Genomic DNA, 16,678 nt, shown 5'->3' on the forward strand with positions numbered 1-16,678 from the left:
TGATTACAGGAAAGAATTTCCTCAAAGGCTCAGCACCTGATTGATGGGACTCTTCAGAACCAAGCAGGAGTGTGTATAGGTCCTAGACGTAAGGTCCAGAGGCATTCTTTACTCTAACACTACAATAAGGCAGTCCCAGCATGTGAGTGGATAAACCTAGGTTTTCTCTGAGAAATCCTTTCTATTATTACCACATCAATTCTGTAGGATCAGATCTTTTATAATTCTAGAAATCCCTTCAGGGACCTTCTGTTAAACCGTAGATACCTGTTCTTTCTTCTGTTCCCCCTCTTCCTTCCTTTTCCTTTCCCCTCCCCCTTTCCCTCCCCTCTTCCTCATCCTTCTTCATTGTCCTGTTCTTTTAAGGTATTTCTCTGGGATGACCATTGGAAATCTGTATTTTTTGCTGTTCAGTACTGCCTAATGCTCTATCACTCTTACTCATTTCCCATAGACTGGAAAAGGGAGTTCCAGTGTATTATTTTAATAGTCTCTAAAACAGTACTGTTAACCTAACTCTCATAAAATGCTGATAGGTTTATAAGTTGTGGTCAGGCTTTACTTTTGACTATCAATCTCTAGTGGTACCTTTTCTCATGATTTAATAAGATCATAGCTTTAGCTCATTGCCCCTTTGTCACAACTCCTTTGGATTTTCTCCTTGCTTAACTTGTAGTTTTGTTTTCAGCTCACTTCCTAATTCTCCTTGTTACACAATTCATTTTGGTGTTAATTTCATTACTTTCCATACTTTCTTTACTTTTGAAAGCACCTTAAGTGCTGAGATGTGTGCATGTATATTTAAAGACTTCTACCCATTTGTTCTTGATTATTTCTTCAGTTATGATTTTCTGGGTTCGCCAGTTGTCATCCTCCTGCCTCTGTTATTGGCATAATATCATTTGGTCTTCCAGTTTCATTTGTTTATTCAGATCCCCATTGCATGTTACTCTATTTTCTGTAATATTTTTACAGGTATACGGTGCTTTTATGTGTACTGTGCTGTTTCATCTTTCTTACATAAGATGGTCAGAATAGGTGATACTAACTCCATTTGTGGATGAGGGAACTGTGGTTCATAAAGGTTAAGTTAGTTGCTCAAGGCCATGTGGCCAGGAAGGAGCCACTAGGGGGCCATAATCAAGGTCTTATTATTATCAGTCTGACAATCTTTATGTAAATAAAAGTTGTTTCATTTTTTAAAATGCCTGGAGAAGGTTTTAAAATAGAAACTTTAAAGAGCCAGAGACCTCATTTTTTTCTTTTCCCCTTTTCTATAGGTTCTAAAAGTTTGAAATTCAGGGAATACCACATTAAAGTCATGATTTTTTTCTTCTTTTTGCTCATAATAAAAGAGCTAATTTTAATCTCTTATTAAAGTAAATGGATTAGGATGGAAAATCAAATCAGTTGTCACAATAATGAGTCATATAGTTTTAGAAAGTGGAATGCAATAATTAAATGTTGGGGCTTTCTTTAGGTCTGTCAAATTAACTTGGCCAGAGGTACAGGGTTCTTCATTTCTATAATACTGTATTGGTGTACTGATACAGGTCTTCCTTTATGGTAAAGGGAATGTAAAGCTATTGATAAAGGATTTTTGTTTTGTTTTGACACCTGCTTTTCTGCTTCTGAAAGTCTTTGAGTCATCAGATTTTCACTTCTCAAGTTAGTAATCATTGTTTATAATTAAATGTTTGTAAAGTTAGTCATAATTATTAAGGGGGTACTGACATAAACTTGATTTTGCCTTGAAGGCATTCTGGGGTGTATAAGTAGAATACTTAAGATATGTACTTATTTTACTATGTTACAGAAGTAATATGTACTTGAGGCTTAAGGAAAAATCAGAAGTTTGGAATAATTGTCATAAACAGTGAGAAAAGAAGCTGACTGGAGACCATTAAAGTATGCCAATGAGTATTGATTTGGGGGGAAGTTTTCTGAGATTTAATTTTTTTTTTTACTTGAAATTTGCTTTAATTTACTATATAATATAGGAATGTCAGGATGAGTCAATATTAGGAAATCTTTTAATACATAATTTCATCTAGTCAAATAAGACTGTATAGGTGCAAAAAGACATCTCATGTAGTTTACTATGCATTTCTTATAATAGATACTCTCTTGATCATGGTGAGGAAATATCTACTTCATATTGATAGCAGTCATTAAATTTAAGAGTAAAATGATGGAAACCTGTTAATAATTACTAATAGAACACAAATTACTGATGTCGGCATTATTATTTAACTCTTGTTGGATTTTTGACCTAGTGCATGTTAGAGAAATTAGAAGAAATAATGGAAGAGGGGAGACAAAATTATCATCATTTGCTAGTAAGGATCTTTATTAGAGAATTAATAGAATTCATGAAAGTTTAGTGAAGTAGTTAATTGAATTTTAGTTATATAAAAGAGAACAATGTTTCTGTAAATCATTGTTTCTCAGATAATATGAAAATATATAATATTCCCTTTGGCAAAGCAACTTTAAAAAGTACTTATGTCAGATAAAAGAATTTGATAGAATGGAGAGACTTTTTAAAAATGTAAGGTATTAGTGATTCTTAAGATAGAGTTTCGATACAATTCTGATGAAAATGTCAGTAGGTTCTCATGTTTTGAAGAAGATTAAATAGGCATGTACACACACAAACATCACACATGTGTTCTAAAAAATATTTGACAGTGGCAGACTATTAAATGGTTAAACCTGTCACAATTAGGTTTATTAGGGTAGTGTGATATCCTAAAATTAGGCTGATAATGGGGCACCTGGCCGGCTCAGTTGGTAGAGTGTGCCCTTGATCTTGGGGTCATGAGTTTGAGCCCCATGTTGGGTAGAGTTTACTTAAAAGAAAAAAATTAGGCTGATAATGATACAGAATAGATTGCCACAAGAGACATTTTAAAAACAGTTTGGTATGTAAACAGTGAATAGAAGGTAATTCAGTAGTTATTCAGAGAAAGGAAAAAATGCCCTTTAAACATCAAAGTAAATAAATCCCAGGTGGATTAAATTAGGGGTTGGCAAATTAGCAGCATGCCAAATCCAGCCTGCTTTCTGTGTTTCTGTTTTGTGTTTGTTTTTCTGCACACTGTTCTTATAAATTAAGTTTTATTGGATCATTGCCACATTCGTTCATTTACAGGTTATCTGTGGGTACTTTTGCTCTACCAGGGCAGAGTTGAGTAGTTGTGGTAGTATGGCCTCTGAAGTTGAAAATATTTAGTTATCTGGCCCTTTGCATATAAAGTTTGTTGACCTCTGGATTAAAGGACTATATTAAAAACAATTAAGCCATTTTCTTAGTATTTTATTGTGGAGGTACAACTTTATAAGAAATCAAAGGAGTAACAAAGGTAAAAACTAGATTTTTGGCATAGAAATGAAGCTGCAGTACATAAAAAATTGTAAAAGTAAATACTGAAAAAATGTTGATAACCTGCTACACAAGGTTAATATTGGTACATTATAATGCTTTTTTGTAAGTGGATATTATAAAAAGAATTGCAGATTGAGACAACAGTGGGGAAAGACTTAAATGGCTTTTTACACAAATTGCTAGAATAAATCTAATTAGAAGTTTTTTGTTTTTTTTTTAACTGTCATTGTGTATCAGGAACATTGACTGTGTACCTTTTTACCTAATAATTTCACTTTAAGGATCTTTTCTTTAGAACATAATACTAAGTATGAGAGTATGAGTATTCATAGCTATGTTCATCATGGTATTTCTGATTATACGAAATGTTGGGAAACAAGTGGACTGACATTGGGTTATGGTTATATATTCTCAGTGTCATGCAGGACCATTAAATTGGAGACTGATGCCAAAGGAAGAGTCAGTAATACCGATGCTGTCTTTATTTATATAAGTTTTCTTACTTTGTTCATCCTGGATTGTACATTTAAAAAAATATTGCATTAAAATATTGTTTATCTTGATTACTGAGATTTTTGGTACCTTAATTTTGTTCCTGAGGCAAGTGCCTCACTCACTTCATCCCAGTCCCATCCCTGTGTAATCTGCTATGTCTATTAAATAATATATCTATCAGTATTTCTCAAATGTGAGTAATGTACCAGATATCTCTTACCACAAAAAAGGGGGGTTATGTTGGAGTTGTCTGAGAATTCCAAGAATAAGAGGTCTGCTGGGGTTTTGCAAGTTTCAGTGTGATAAACGGTGAATGAAAGTAAAAGTTAAACCTGCCACTTAGAGATTTCATAGTGAAATAATGTAATTATAAAAGCAAATAACAGCACTGAGAACTTGTAGTATAACTCAGTTATATGTGGTTATTCATGATGAAAAATATGTTTACATTTATCAAAAAGTCATTGAAATAGATATACAGTTTTTAAAAATATTCTTAGAATTCTCAGACTCCCTACAATGCATCTGTAGACCTCAGGGATTCTTGGAATCCAGCTTAAAAAACACCAGTGTAATAATAGGCAAATGTTCAGTTGACTCAAGTGACAAGAGATCATTTTATTAGAATGATACATTCAGTTTAATTACAACTATGTAGAAAAATAAAGCCTCTGAATAGAGGAGGGGAAAAGGCTGGAAAGAAATATACCAAAAGAATAACAATGGTTGTTTTGGTGTGATGAAAATACGAGTAGAATTTTTTCCTTATTTCTACTTGTCTAAATTTTGTGTAGTGTGTATTACTTTTATAATAGATAAGTAGCAACTTAAAATACTGTAATAGTAAGAATTTTCAAAAATAATTTAAATATCTGGTAGTACTACAGGCTAATTGGGTAGCTCCTTTTCATTTTTTACCTCTTACTTTCTCAGCATATGCAAACCTGTTATACCCTTATTGAAATTATAGTTCGCTTGCTGTTATTTCTTACTAATGGTAAGGTAGTATGAACATTTTCTCCCCCCTGTGTAGCCAAACGAAAATGTGTTGAATGTCTGGATTTCTTAGATACATTGTATTTATTTTCTCTAAGTATTTATTTACTTATTTTCTTTTTTAAAGGAGTATAGTCATGGCCAACAGCAAAAAACTCAAGAAGGGGAATTGAAAATTAGTGCCGTCTTTTCAGTCAGTGGCAGTCCTCTTGGTAAGAAACAGAACTGAGTAAATGCATCATGTTTATTTATTCTGACCAGTATGATGAGAGGAAGTATCTACTTGTATTAGTAAACTAGGCAGTTCTCTGCCCATTTAGAATGGGTTTAATTATATATTGCGTAATTAGTTTTGGGTTTCAACACTGGTTCTAGAAGAGAAAGAAAGGATATATGTACTTAAAATTCATGACAAAAAGTAAAACATTTTTTCTTTAAAAAAATTTTTTTTTTAAGCTCCACAGTTGACTACTGGCTTTCAGCCTTCACTGGCGTCATCTGGCATGAATAAAATGCTTCCTTCAGTTCCAGCCACAGCTGTCCGAGTTTCCTGTTCTGGTTGTAAAAAAATCCTGCAGAAGGGGCAAACTGCTTATCAGAGGAAAGGGTCTACTCAGCTTTTCTGCTCCACGCTGTGCCTCACTGGATATACAGTTCCACCTGCCCGCCCACCGCCTCCTCCCACCAAGAAAACTTGTTCAAGTTGCTCAAAGTATAGCAGAATTCTAAATTATCTTGTTTGTTTCCTTTTAAAGTACTTTGTTCTTATCTGTGTGTTGTTTAATTTTCTACATTCCCATGTTTATTGAGAATTCCCACAGCATCTTGCTGCTCTCAGTTTTTCCTTTTTTTAAAGATTTATTTATTTGGGGGGGAGAGGAAGAGAGAGAGAATCTCAAGCAGACTTCCCACTGAGCGTGGAGCCTGCTGTTGAGGGGCTTGCTCTCCTGAGCCAAAATCAAGAGTTGGACACTCAACTGACTGATCCACCTAGGCTCCTCTCAGTTTTCTGAATACTAGGTGCTCAGCTTATTTTAACTGCCAGTAATGTACCTTTTATTTATTGAGATGTTTTTGAAACATCTTTGTTGGTTGAGATGCTTTATAAAACAAAAACTATACCATCATGTAATACCACAATATTTTATAGGTAATAGATACTTAAATCCACAAATATTTAATGTTATGTATCTTGTTATCTAATTGGAATTCATTTAATACTTTTCTTATCTTTAAAAGGACTCCAGTGTATATTTTCTTAAATCTACTCAGTATCTCTGAACTACCTCAAAGGTTCCATTTTAGTGTTTAATATCAAAAGACTATGATCTTAGACTTTGATAAGGTCATCCTGATATATTTGAAGAATACGATTTCATTTTGTCTGATTTGGTGAGATGGTTGTTAGAAACTGCTTAAATAAGTCAGAGAAAGATGAATAATGCTCTTATTCTGAAACACTTTGGCCTCTCATTAAGCTATTCAAACCATAATTTATTAGTTTAGATATTTGAATTTATAGTTCCTCACAAGGGTCCTTCCCTTTCTGTCTAGAAAGGGAAGAAGATGCTCCCTCTTCTGGTTTAGTTGGAAAAGACATTTTAGAGACTTGAAAGAAATTTGAATGTGGTTAGAAGTCTTTCTGGAAGTTCGTTATGTGGCTTCCTTTTATGTTTCATGTTTGATTTAGTGAAAATAGGCTTCTTTATTTATACTGTTTGAATTATAAAACATACTTTTAGAAGTATGTACTTAATTTCTATATTCTCGTATACTCATTATCAGATTCTAAGATTAAATCAACTTGAAAATTATACTTTTTATAGGGTTTTTTTTTCTGTTTTGCCATGAGATAATTTCATATAATAACTTCCTCTTATGCTTCTTTATTTAATTCTACTTTAGTGATTGGCACTTTCTAAAATTTCAGTTTTATTTCTTCTTTTGTAATAATAGTCATATATTTTCAGAGATAGATCAGTGAATTTAAAAAAGGCCGTAGAAAACTCACAGAAGTTTTTAAATGTGTACCCTCTTTCTGTGTTTTTAAATTCTTGTCCGTACATATTATTATTTTCATCTAAATTTATTATATCTCTTTGGTTTGCCTAGCGTTATCTAGAGATAGGTCATTTTCACCTTCATGTCATATCTAACCCATCTTGATCCTGTGTAGTTCAGTTATTCTTTAAGATTACATTTGTCTTTTGTTATGTTTGGTCTTTTCCATAAATCTTCCATGTTTTCAGCCTGTCACTCCTTGACTCTTTAACTGTCCTACCTCTTCATTCATGCACTTATCTATTGTCCTTTTTTTTTCACCCATTGTTCTTTTCCATTTGCCTCTTACTGTTCTCTATCAGGTAGTCCTTACCTGCCTGTCACCTCTGCCTTTTCTTCCCCATTTGCTTTGTGATTTTTCTCCCCTTTTCATTTTATAGGATATCTTTTCTGTTGTTGGTCAGCCCTCAACCCCTGATCAGTCTTGATTTTCCTTGCATTCTGTTTTACTTCCTGAACTACTCTTTCGTCTCCTTTTTACCACGTTACCTTTCCTTCCCTTTTTTTCCTCTTCTCTCCCCCCCAACGTGGGCTTGAACTCAGGACCTTGAGATAGAGACCTGAGCTGAGATCAAGAATCGGATGCTTAGGGGCACCTGGGTGGCTCAGTTGGTTACGTGTCTGCCTTCGTCTCACGTCATGATCCCAGGGTCTTGGGATCAAGTCCCGCATCTGGCTCTTTGCTCAGCAGCGAGCCTGCTTCTGCCTCTGCCTGCCGCTCCCCCTGCTTGTGCGCTCTCTCTCTTTCTCTGACAAATAAATAAATAAATAAATAAATAAATAAATAAATAAATAAAATCTTAAAAAAAAAATCATCGGATGCCTAACTGACTGAGCCACCCAGGTGCCCCTGTTTTCCTCTTATTTACACAGTCATTACAGCAGTTTGGGATAGTCTGGTTTATGACTATAAAATTGTTCAGTTGGATCATACCTTAAATATAAGGAAATTGGATTCAAAGAAGTTAAAAGATTTCCTCAGTGTCACATAGCTGGTTAATTTTGCTAATCCCCATCCCCAGGCCCGCACGTAGTCCATATAGTGAAACAGGTTTAATTTGTAAATTAATCCCTTGAAGGATCCCAAGAAGGATTTCAATTTAATTTGAATGGGTGGAGATAGAAAAGTTTTCCTTCCTGATAGCCACTGCTATCTTTATAGACCAGTAGAAATATAGCAGCAGCACTTAGGTTAAAAGAAACTCATTAGCTATTTGAAGTAACGGTTTTATTTTTTCTTAATCTCTTATTAACCCATATCTCTTAACTTCTTGAATTTAATCTAAACTCTGAGTGTATTTTGGCTAATCATCATTTAATTTTTAGGTTTCTTTAGTAATAAGGACCTAACACTGTTTTTAAAAATCTGTTTTGGGGCACCTGGGTGGCGCAGTCGTCAAGCATCTGCCTTCGGCTCAGGGCATGATCCCAGAGTTCTGGGATCGAGCCCCACGTCAGGCTCCTCCACTAGGAGCCTGCTTCTTCCTCTCCCACTCCCCCTGCTTGTGTTCTCTCTCTCGCTGGCTATCTCTGTCAAATAAATAAAATCTTTAAAAAAAAAAATCTGTTTCAAATCCTCCATAAAAGAGGTAATTTGGGGGGTGCCTGGGTGGCGCAGTCATTGAGCGTCTGCCTTTGGCTCAGGGCGTGATCCTGGCGTTATGGGATCAAGCCCCACATCAGGCTCCTCTGCTGTGAGCCTGCTTCTTCCTCTCCCACTCCCCCTCCTTGTGTTCCCTCTCTCGCTGGCTGTCTCTATCTCTGTCAAATAAATAAATAAAATCTTTAAAAAAAAAAAGTAATTTGGAGGATAATTTTTTTTAATGCTGTTAGATCAGATTATTTGATATAATGATACTCAAGTAATGATTTCAGGATTGTATCATTTCTGAATTTTTACTATTTGGAATCATATAATCTGCAATAAGATGTAATGTAGTTGGATGCTAGGCATACTGAGGGGAGTGACAAATATACCTACATTTATTCTTCCTTGCCTTGGTCCATGCTGCTCTCCAACTCTTATCTCCTTAACCTTCTAGAAAGCTCTTGTTTAAGATACAGCTAAAATGTCACCTTTTGGGTAGCCTTTCATGTCACATATTGTCTGAAATAATTGTTTCTTCATTTCTGTTGTACGTTATGCTTTTTCATAATTATTTTACTTTTATATTTTAAGGATGCTTCTGTTACGGTATTTTATATGTCATTTGTCTTTTTGTCCCAATATACTGTGAGCTCCTTGAGTGCGTGCTTGTACCATATTGTGACACAGGGTGTAGATAGTGCCTGGCTCAATATAAGTGCTCAATAAATACCTCTATAAATGAAATACATTAAAACCTAGGGGCGCCTGGCTGGCTCAGTCAGTTAAGTGTCTGCCTTCGGCTCAGGTCATGATCCGAGGCTCCTGGGATCGAGCCTCATGTCGGGATCCCTGCTAAGTTGGGAGCCTGCTTCTCCGTCTCCCTCTGCCCCTCCCCCTCCTCATGTTCTTTCTCTCTATCAAATAAATAAAATGTTTAAAAAAACCCTAATTAAAAAATAGCTGTGAAGGCAAAAACAAATGTAGAAAGTAGAAGAACCTAGAGCTACTAAGTATAGAAGATGAGGTATGGAGTTATGTATTAACAGCATATGAGGTGTTCCTTGTGATGATTCCCATTACGTTTACTATAATCTTTTATTGAAGCAGAGATATTTATAATCTTTTCTAAAACTTACTCCATTAGTATAATCTGTTTAAGATGCAAGAATTAGTTATAATGGTTTATATACTATTATGTGGGTGTAGTATACTCATGGGAGAGAGACACCATTTAGAAAATTTCCATCAAGGAATTTTTTTCCCATTGACTTTTTTTTTTTAAGAGAGAGAGTAAGTGTGAGCATGAGCCAGGGAGTGGCAGAGGGAGAGGGGGAGTGAGAATCTCAAGCAGGCTCCATGCTCAGCCCAGAGCCCAACTCAGGGCTCGATCTCCTGACCCTGAGATTATTACCTGAGCTGAAATCAAGAGTTGGTCGCTTAACTGACCAAGCCACCCAGGAGCCCCTTCCATTGGCTTTTAAAATCGTTTATACTTTATTTAATAAACTGCTATGTGGGAACACTGGTTTGGGGGTACGATAAAGTGTGGAGTGGTAGGGGGCCTTAGAAGTGTTTTATTTTTAAAAGATTTTATTTATTTATTTCACAAAGAGAGAGCAAGAGAGAGAGCACAAGCAGGGGGAGCAGCCGAGGGAGTGGGAGAAGCAGGCTCTCCACCGAGCAAGGAGACTGATGTGGGACTCGATCCCAGGACCCTGGGAGCATGACCCAAGCCGAAGGCAGATGCTTAATGACTGAGCCACCCAGTCACCCCTTGAAGTGTTTTAATCTTCATTCCCTTTGCTACTAATGCTTATAAATTAAATTATTTTAAAAAAAGAAGTACTTGATTTTATATAACCATGCTTGAATATACACTGTGTAGCTTGAAGTGTATTTATTTATTTATTTATTTATTTAAGATTTTACTTTTAAGTAATTTCTACACTCAGCATGGGGCTCTCTCTCAGAACCCCAAGATCAGCAGTCACATGCTCTACCAAGTGAGCCAGCCAGATGTCCCTGTTTTTTTACGTTTAAAAGATGGTGTTTTTAAAATTTTTCAAGTGTTATATTATTTTTAAAGAATATTTTGAAAATATAGAAGAACCTAAAGAAGAAAATTAACATCTCTTATAATTCTACCTACTAGAAATAATGAATAAAAACTGATGTATACCTCTTAGTCTTGAAGCACAGTATACTAATCCTTGCAACAGTTCTATGAAGTAAGCCATTTCTTAGTTCTGTTTATAGAACATAACTTAAGGACCAGAGCAATTTATCAGTTTACCCAGGAAATCCCAGGAGTTATCAATGCCTTTTCCATACATACATATAATTGCCTCTGATTTATTTATTTATTTATTTATTTATTTATTTATTTATTTATTTATTTTAAAGGTTTGAAAGAGAGAGAGATAGTGAGAGAGAGCATGAGCGGGAAGGAGAGGGAGAAGCAGGCTCTTTGCTGATCAGGGAGCCGGATGCAGGGCTCGATCCCAGGACCCTGGGACCATGACCTGAGCCGAGGGCAGACACTTACCTACTGAGCCACCCAGATGCCCCTGTTTTATTTATTTTAACTGACAAAAAGGAAAAATACAAATGATACCGTGGCTTATTTTATTTTTGTTATCATTTTTAGAGATATTTTAAATCCAAAGGATGTGATCAGTGCCCAGTTTGAAAATAGCACCACTAGTAAAGATTTTTGCAGTCAGTCATGTCTGTCAACATACGAACTGAAAAGGAAACCTGTTGTCACCATAAATACGAATAGCATTTCAACCAAATGCAGCATGTGTCAGAAGAATGCTGTTGTAAGTCATCTTACTTTTGGGCAGGGGGTGGGGGCGTCCAGGAAGATCTAATGTTTGTGCTTAAAGAACAGCTTTTAATGGTCTCTTGCTTGTTGTTGGTGTGTTGTTTTTTAATTCCTAGATTCGACATGAAGTTAATTACCAGAATGTGGTACATAAACTTTGCAGTGATGCCTGCTTCTCGAAGTTTCGCTCTGCCAACAACCTCACCATGAACTGTTGCGAGAACTGCGGGGGCTACTGTTACAGTGGCTCTGGGCAGTGCCACATGCTTCAGATAGAGGGCCAGTCTAAGAAGTTTTGTAGCTCAGCGTGTGTCACAGCATATAAGCAGGTACATGACTGTATTTAACCCCAATGTCTTTGTTCCTTTTAGGAAGATCTATTTGTTGTGGTAGAACTTACTTATGAACATGTTGTCACAAAAATACTAAGATGTTGTTATTAGCTTAATTAATATTTTTACATATAAATAGTACTTGTCAAATGAATGTGTATTGAAAACCCACTTACAGAGTTTTATAAGTAGCATGTTTTTCTCTTCGTGCCTTTGAAATACATGCTTTTAGGGCATGGCATTTGTATTTCAAATATGATTCATGTTTTTGAACAGTATTTTGAAAATGCATGAAGCAGAAAAATAGTGCATCTCCCAGAGATATCCAGTCTCAGCTTTTTGGTGAATAGCTTTCTTTGAAATATATTTTTGGTTTGCATATAAGTATATACTTTCTTATTTGACAAGGTAAGGTCCAAGTTACATACATATTCTTGCCATCAAATCCATATAGTTGAAATTGCAATTCAGAAAATAAAAATCTTACGAGTAATTGTTTTAAAAAGTTTTTCCTTTTCTTCATGAAATAGGAAAAAATAAATGTAGGTTATATTTTATTTTGTGAATTGATGAGGCTTATAGAAGATGAGTCGGATGAATGCTGTATGACAAACGTCTGTTAGGCAGTTTCATTTTTACTATATTTGTGTTTTGTTAGTAAATTTTGATCAAAAATTAGATTTTAAAATTCATAAATCCAAAGGAATGGTAAGATCCTTTTATATTTTTAATTTTACAGTGCCTTCCTGTTTCAGTGCACTAGCTGATCATTCTTTTCCTTAGAATAGTAAATTTTTATACAGTCTAACTAGGTTCATGAATGTAATGTCGTTTGAGAAATTTCTTTTAAATTATTCTTAATACTTTGCAGTGATTTTGGAATTTTCAGTGTTATACAGTGTTTCCATTTATTTCTTGTTATTATGAATGAAGCACATTAAAGGGGCTTAGCTTTACTATTTATTCCTTCCTCTAGAAACACCTTGGTTTTGTCTTCATGAGCTTATCCTTGTCCAAAAGACTATTTTCTTGATATTGTTTCAAGTACTAAAAGTTACTTGGATTCAGTCCATTGAAAGATGGTTCATATTCCACAAGAGAAGGAGAAATAGGGTGAATCGTCTTAATTTTAAAGTAATCATTTTAAATTTAGCCAATATCTATTAAATTTCTCACATAATATGTACTGTGGTCTAGAGAAAGAACATGAATTTAGAAGTAAAGCAGATCTCGGTTTGATTCCTTGACTCTCTGTTCAAATAGAATTTTATCATGGGAAAAGCAGTTAAACTCCTTGGGTCCCTTTTCTTATCTGTGAATGGATATTATACTACTACTGTTACTGAGATGTTGTTAGGATTATGTGAAGTAAGAATGAGAAAGCACCTAGTATAGAACCTGGCGTATTGAAGATGGTCATATCTGCTGCTTTCTTTCCTTCCTCATATATAATTCATCAGACAAACATTAGATGTGATTCCTGCTTTGAGGGGCTGTCTCCTAGGGGAGGTAGACCTATAACTGAGTAGAGATGGTATGATGGAAGTATTATGGTGTAGCACGGCACAGAGGAAACATGATCAGTTCTACTTGGTAGGACAAGATGAAACTATCAGCAAAAACTTCAGAGAGATAATGAATACTGGATATACTTCATAAGTTATCCTGAATGTGTGATATGTTAGTAGTATTTAGCTTTAATTGCTGCTGAATCCCTAATTTAGTGGGAACTTAAGATAACAGACTCATTGATTGCTTATATTTAGACACTTGTGATATCCAGTTTGCTCCCACTTTATTGCTTACTTGCTTATTGCTCTGTGTGCTTTGTTGTTATTGGTGGTAGAATATTTGATAGTGAATTTTCTAATAAGTTTTTTCTCTTGAGTTCACATTTTATTTCCATATATAGCACCTTTTGTGGGGCGGGGTCTTCTGACTTTTAGCATAGTGTAAGAGCATGAATTCCCTATTGTGTAATTTTTTTAAATTCCATTTTTAAAACTATAGTTAACAATTAGTAGATCCCCAAATTAATTTTCTAGTTGTGGTCAGCATTATTTTTTAATGAAATAAAATAGAATGGAGCATATAAACATGCATCACATGTTAGCATGATTTATATTGTTTTGTGAAACTTTTTTGTGTACATATATGTATAATACACAAACAGAACTTCAGAAGTATGTACTGGATCACTTTGTAAAATTTATTTCTTACTGAGGATTGTAATCATAAAAGTTTGAAAGCCACTAATTTAAAATATTTCAGCAGTGTTAAGTATAAACATTTCAAAGAATTATGCTTTTACTTATAATTTGGTAAAAATGAATGTTATTTTATTCTCTTAATAGAAATCAGCCAAAATTACACCATGTGCGCTTTGCAAATCATTGAGATCCTCAGCAGAAATGATTGAAAATACCAATAGCTTGGGAAAGACAGAGCTTTTCTGTTCTGTTAATTGCTTATCTGCTTACAGAGTTAAAATGGTTACTTCTGCAGGTAATACTGGTTTCATAAACTATATAATAGTTGACAAAAGTTATGGTTATTGCTTTTTTGTATAGTACAGATTTTTGTTCAAATTTAATTGATTTTTAAGGCAAATTTAAAATATTTCAGATCTGTGTTGTAAAATATCACCTCTTCCCTTCCTTGATTGCTTAAGTAATGTTTATTTATTTGCTTGCCTATTGTATATTCCCCTTTTCCAAAAGAATTTCATATGGCTTCTTTCATGTATCTTTTTATCCACACCTGATTTATTTTAATATTCATTCACTTTGTAGTTTCAGGGTAGACTGTGCCAACTTTAAATTAAAAGAAATATAATTAATGTTAAGTTAGTTTTTGTCTGTATGTGACATGATTTAGTTTCAGTTCCTGCAACTTGACCTGGCCCTTGAATTTTCATATATTGGATAATATTTATTTTCTGAAACATTGTGTACATTTGTATATATTACTCATTAGTTTTTATCCTGATCCGCTAAGGTGTACAAGTGCAGTGTAACAGTTGTAAAACCTCAGCAATCCCTCAGTATCACCTCGCCATGTCAGATGGAAGTATCCGCAACTTCTGCAGCTACAGCTGTGTTGTCGCGTTCCAGGTACGGCTTCAGAAATCCTCTTCTGCAGTCAGTGAGACACCTGCTAAGTAGTATGTAAACTTGGTAGGTGTTTGCTCCTGCCCTGATGGCCTACACTTCTATCTCAGTCCTGTTAAACGTGGATTCTTTGACTTTGGCCATATTTGGAGGATTGTCATTTAAATGCCTCCTGTAACTTTCAAGTGGAATTGTTATTACCCAGATTGTCTATTGGGAGGAAATTATTTTTAAAGGAGATTATTAGTTTGGGGCCCTGCTGGCTCAGTCAATAGGGCAAACCACTCTTGATCTTGGGATCATGAGTTCGAGCCCCACGTTGCATGTAGAGATTACTTTTTTAAAAAAAGTTTAAAAAATTAAAAAAGGAGATTATTAGTTAAATTATTTTAGTTTTTGGATATAAGTGACAGTCTGCCCATTCATTTATAAGCTGTTCAAAGGTAGGGAGTTTTGCTTGTTCACAGGTGTATCTTATGTACCTCGAACTGTGCTTGTCAAACTTAGTCGCTCGGTGCTTATTTGTTTGAACAAATGATTACATTGATCATCTTGTTTGTGTCATTTTTCAGAATTTGTTCAACAAACCAACAGGAATGAATTCTTCAGTAGTGCCCTTGTCTCAGGGCCAAGTAATTGTAAGCATCCCCACAGGTTCAACGGTGTCATCAGGAGGGGGGAACAACTCGGCCGTTTCTCCCACCTCCATCAGTAGCTCTGCTGCAGCTGGTCTCCAGCGACTTGCTGCCCAATCCCAGCATGTTGGGTTCGCACGAAGTGTTGTGAAACTCAAGTGTCAGCACTGTAACCGCCTTTTTGCCACAAAACCAGAACTTCTTGACTATAAGGTAAAGTATAGGATCCTGATAAAGGGTTTGAGTATAAATTGGTCTATTTATAAAATCATTTCTGGTTTTTCATCTCTCAAAATTATATACTTGTTTTGAAAGTAAGAGGGAATAAGGATTTCCAAAAGATAAACCAAATGTTTAATTAGTACTTGATGATTATTTCTTTGCAGGGTAAAATGTTTCAGTTCTGTGGCAAGAATTGTTCTGATGAATATAAGAAAATAAATAATGTAATGGCAATGTGTGAATATTGTAAAATTGAGAAAATTGTAAAGGAGACTGTGCGATTCTCAGGTGCTGACAAGTCATTCTGTAGTGAAGGTAAAGATCATCTTACCTACTGAACATGTTGGTCCTTTTAAAAGTAACTGATGATTTAAGGTGTAACTATATAAGGTTATCTAGTTTATCCTTTGTGTATAACAACAAAATCTTTTGCTTACACTTGGTTCACTTTTTTTTTCTGAGCTAGTCCTTCATATCATATAGATGTCAAAATGAAGGGAAAAGATCGTTGAGCCTGTATTACAGAAGATGGTGGTGATACGAAGTAACATTTCATGTTCTTAGGTTGATAGGGATCTTACAGTTATTGCACTTTTTAAAAATTTATTTATTAGGTGGGGGAGGGGCAGAGGGAGAGGAAGAGAGAGAGAGAAAATCTTAAGCAGACTCCCTGCTGAGCGTGGAGCCTGACGAGGGGCTCCATCCCAGCACCCTGATATCATGACCAGAGCTGAAACCAGGAGTCGGACACTGAACCGACTGAGCCACCCAGGCATCCCTCTTGCACCTTACTTCTAAAGAGAACTTCTTAAATTTTGGTAGCATCCTAAGATTATACTTTTGTTGTTTTAAACAGACATGTTTCTGAATAGACAAATCAGTGTGAGGTAGATTGCTGCCTTTATTTAGATGACTATTTTGTATGTTTAAAATGTTTTGTTTTATTCTAAAACTGTCCACAATTGGCCTCCTAGACTAGTGGCTTTCAAACCCTTTAACCACAGCACACAAGAGGAAATACATT

General features: G+C 35.1%; 1 protein-coding gene across 14 annotated transcripts in view; it reads left to right on the top strand.

Annotated features, from left to right (window-relative positions):
• Window positions 1-16,678, top strand: part of ZMYM4 (zinc finger MYM-type containing 4) — a 142,213-nt gene that overhangs the window by 84,871 nt on the left and 40,664 nt on the right. For all 14 annotated transcript variants that reach the window (XM_057305389.1, XM_057305386.1, XM_048222020.2 and 11 more), the window contains 8 exons: window positions 5,007-5,091; window positions 5,336-5,591; window positions 11,176-11,350; window positions 11,472-11,684; window positions 14,042-14,192; window positions 14,685-14,800; window positions 15,370-15,645; window positions 15,819-15,969. In XM_057305389.1, the coding sequence (XP_057161372.1) occupies window positions 5,007-5,091; window positions 5,336-5,591; window positions 11,176-11,350; window positions 11,472-11,684; window positions 14,042-14,192; window positions 14,685-14,800; window positions 15,370-15,645; window positions 15,819-15,969 (1,423 nt within the window). The remainder of the gene's footprint in view (window positions 1-5,006; window positions 5,092-5,335; window positions 5,592-11,175; window positions 11,351-11,471; window positions 11,685-14,041; window positions 14,193-14,684; window positions 14,801-15,369; window positions 15,646-15,818; window positions 15,970-16,678) is intronic.

The sequence above is a fragment of the Ursus arctos genome, unplaced genomic scaffold (assembly GCF_023065955.2).
Source record: "Ursus arctos isolate Adak ecotype North America unplaced genomic scaffold, UrsArc2.0 scaffold_32, whole genome shotgun sequence".
Taxonomy (NCBI): Eukaryota; Metazoa; Chordata; class Mammalia; order Carnivora; family Ursidae; genus Ursus; species Ursus arctos.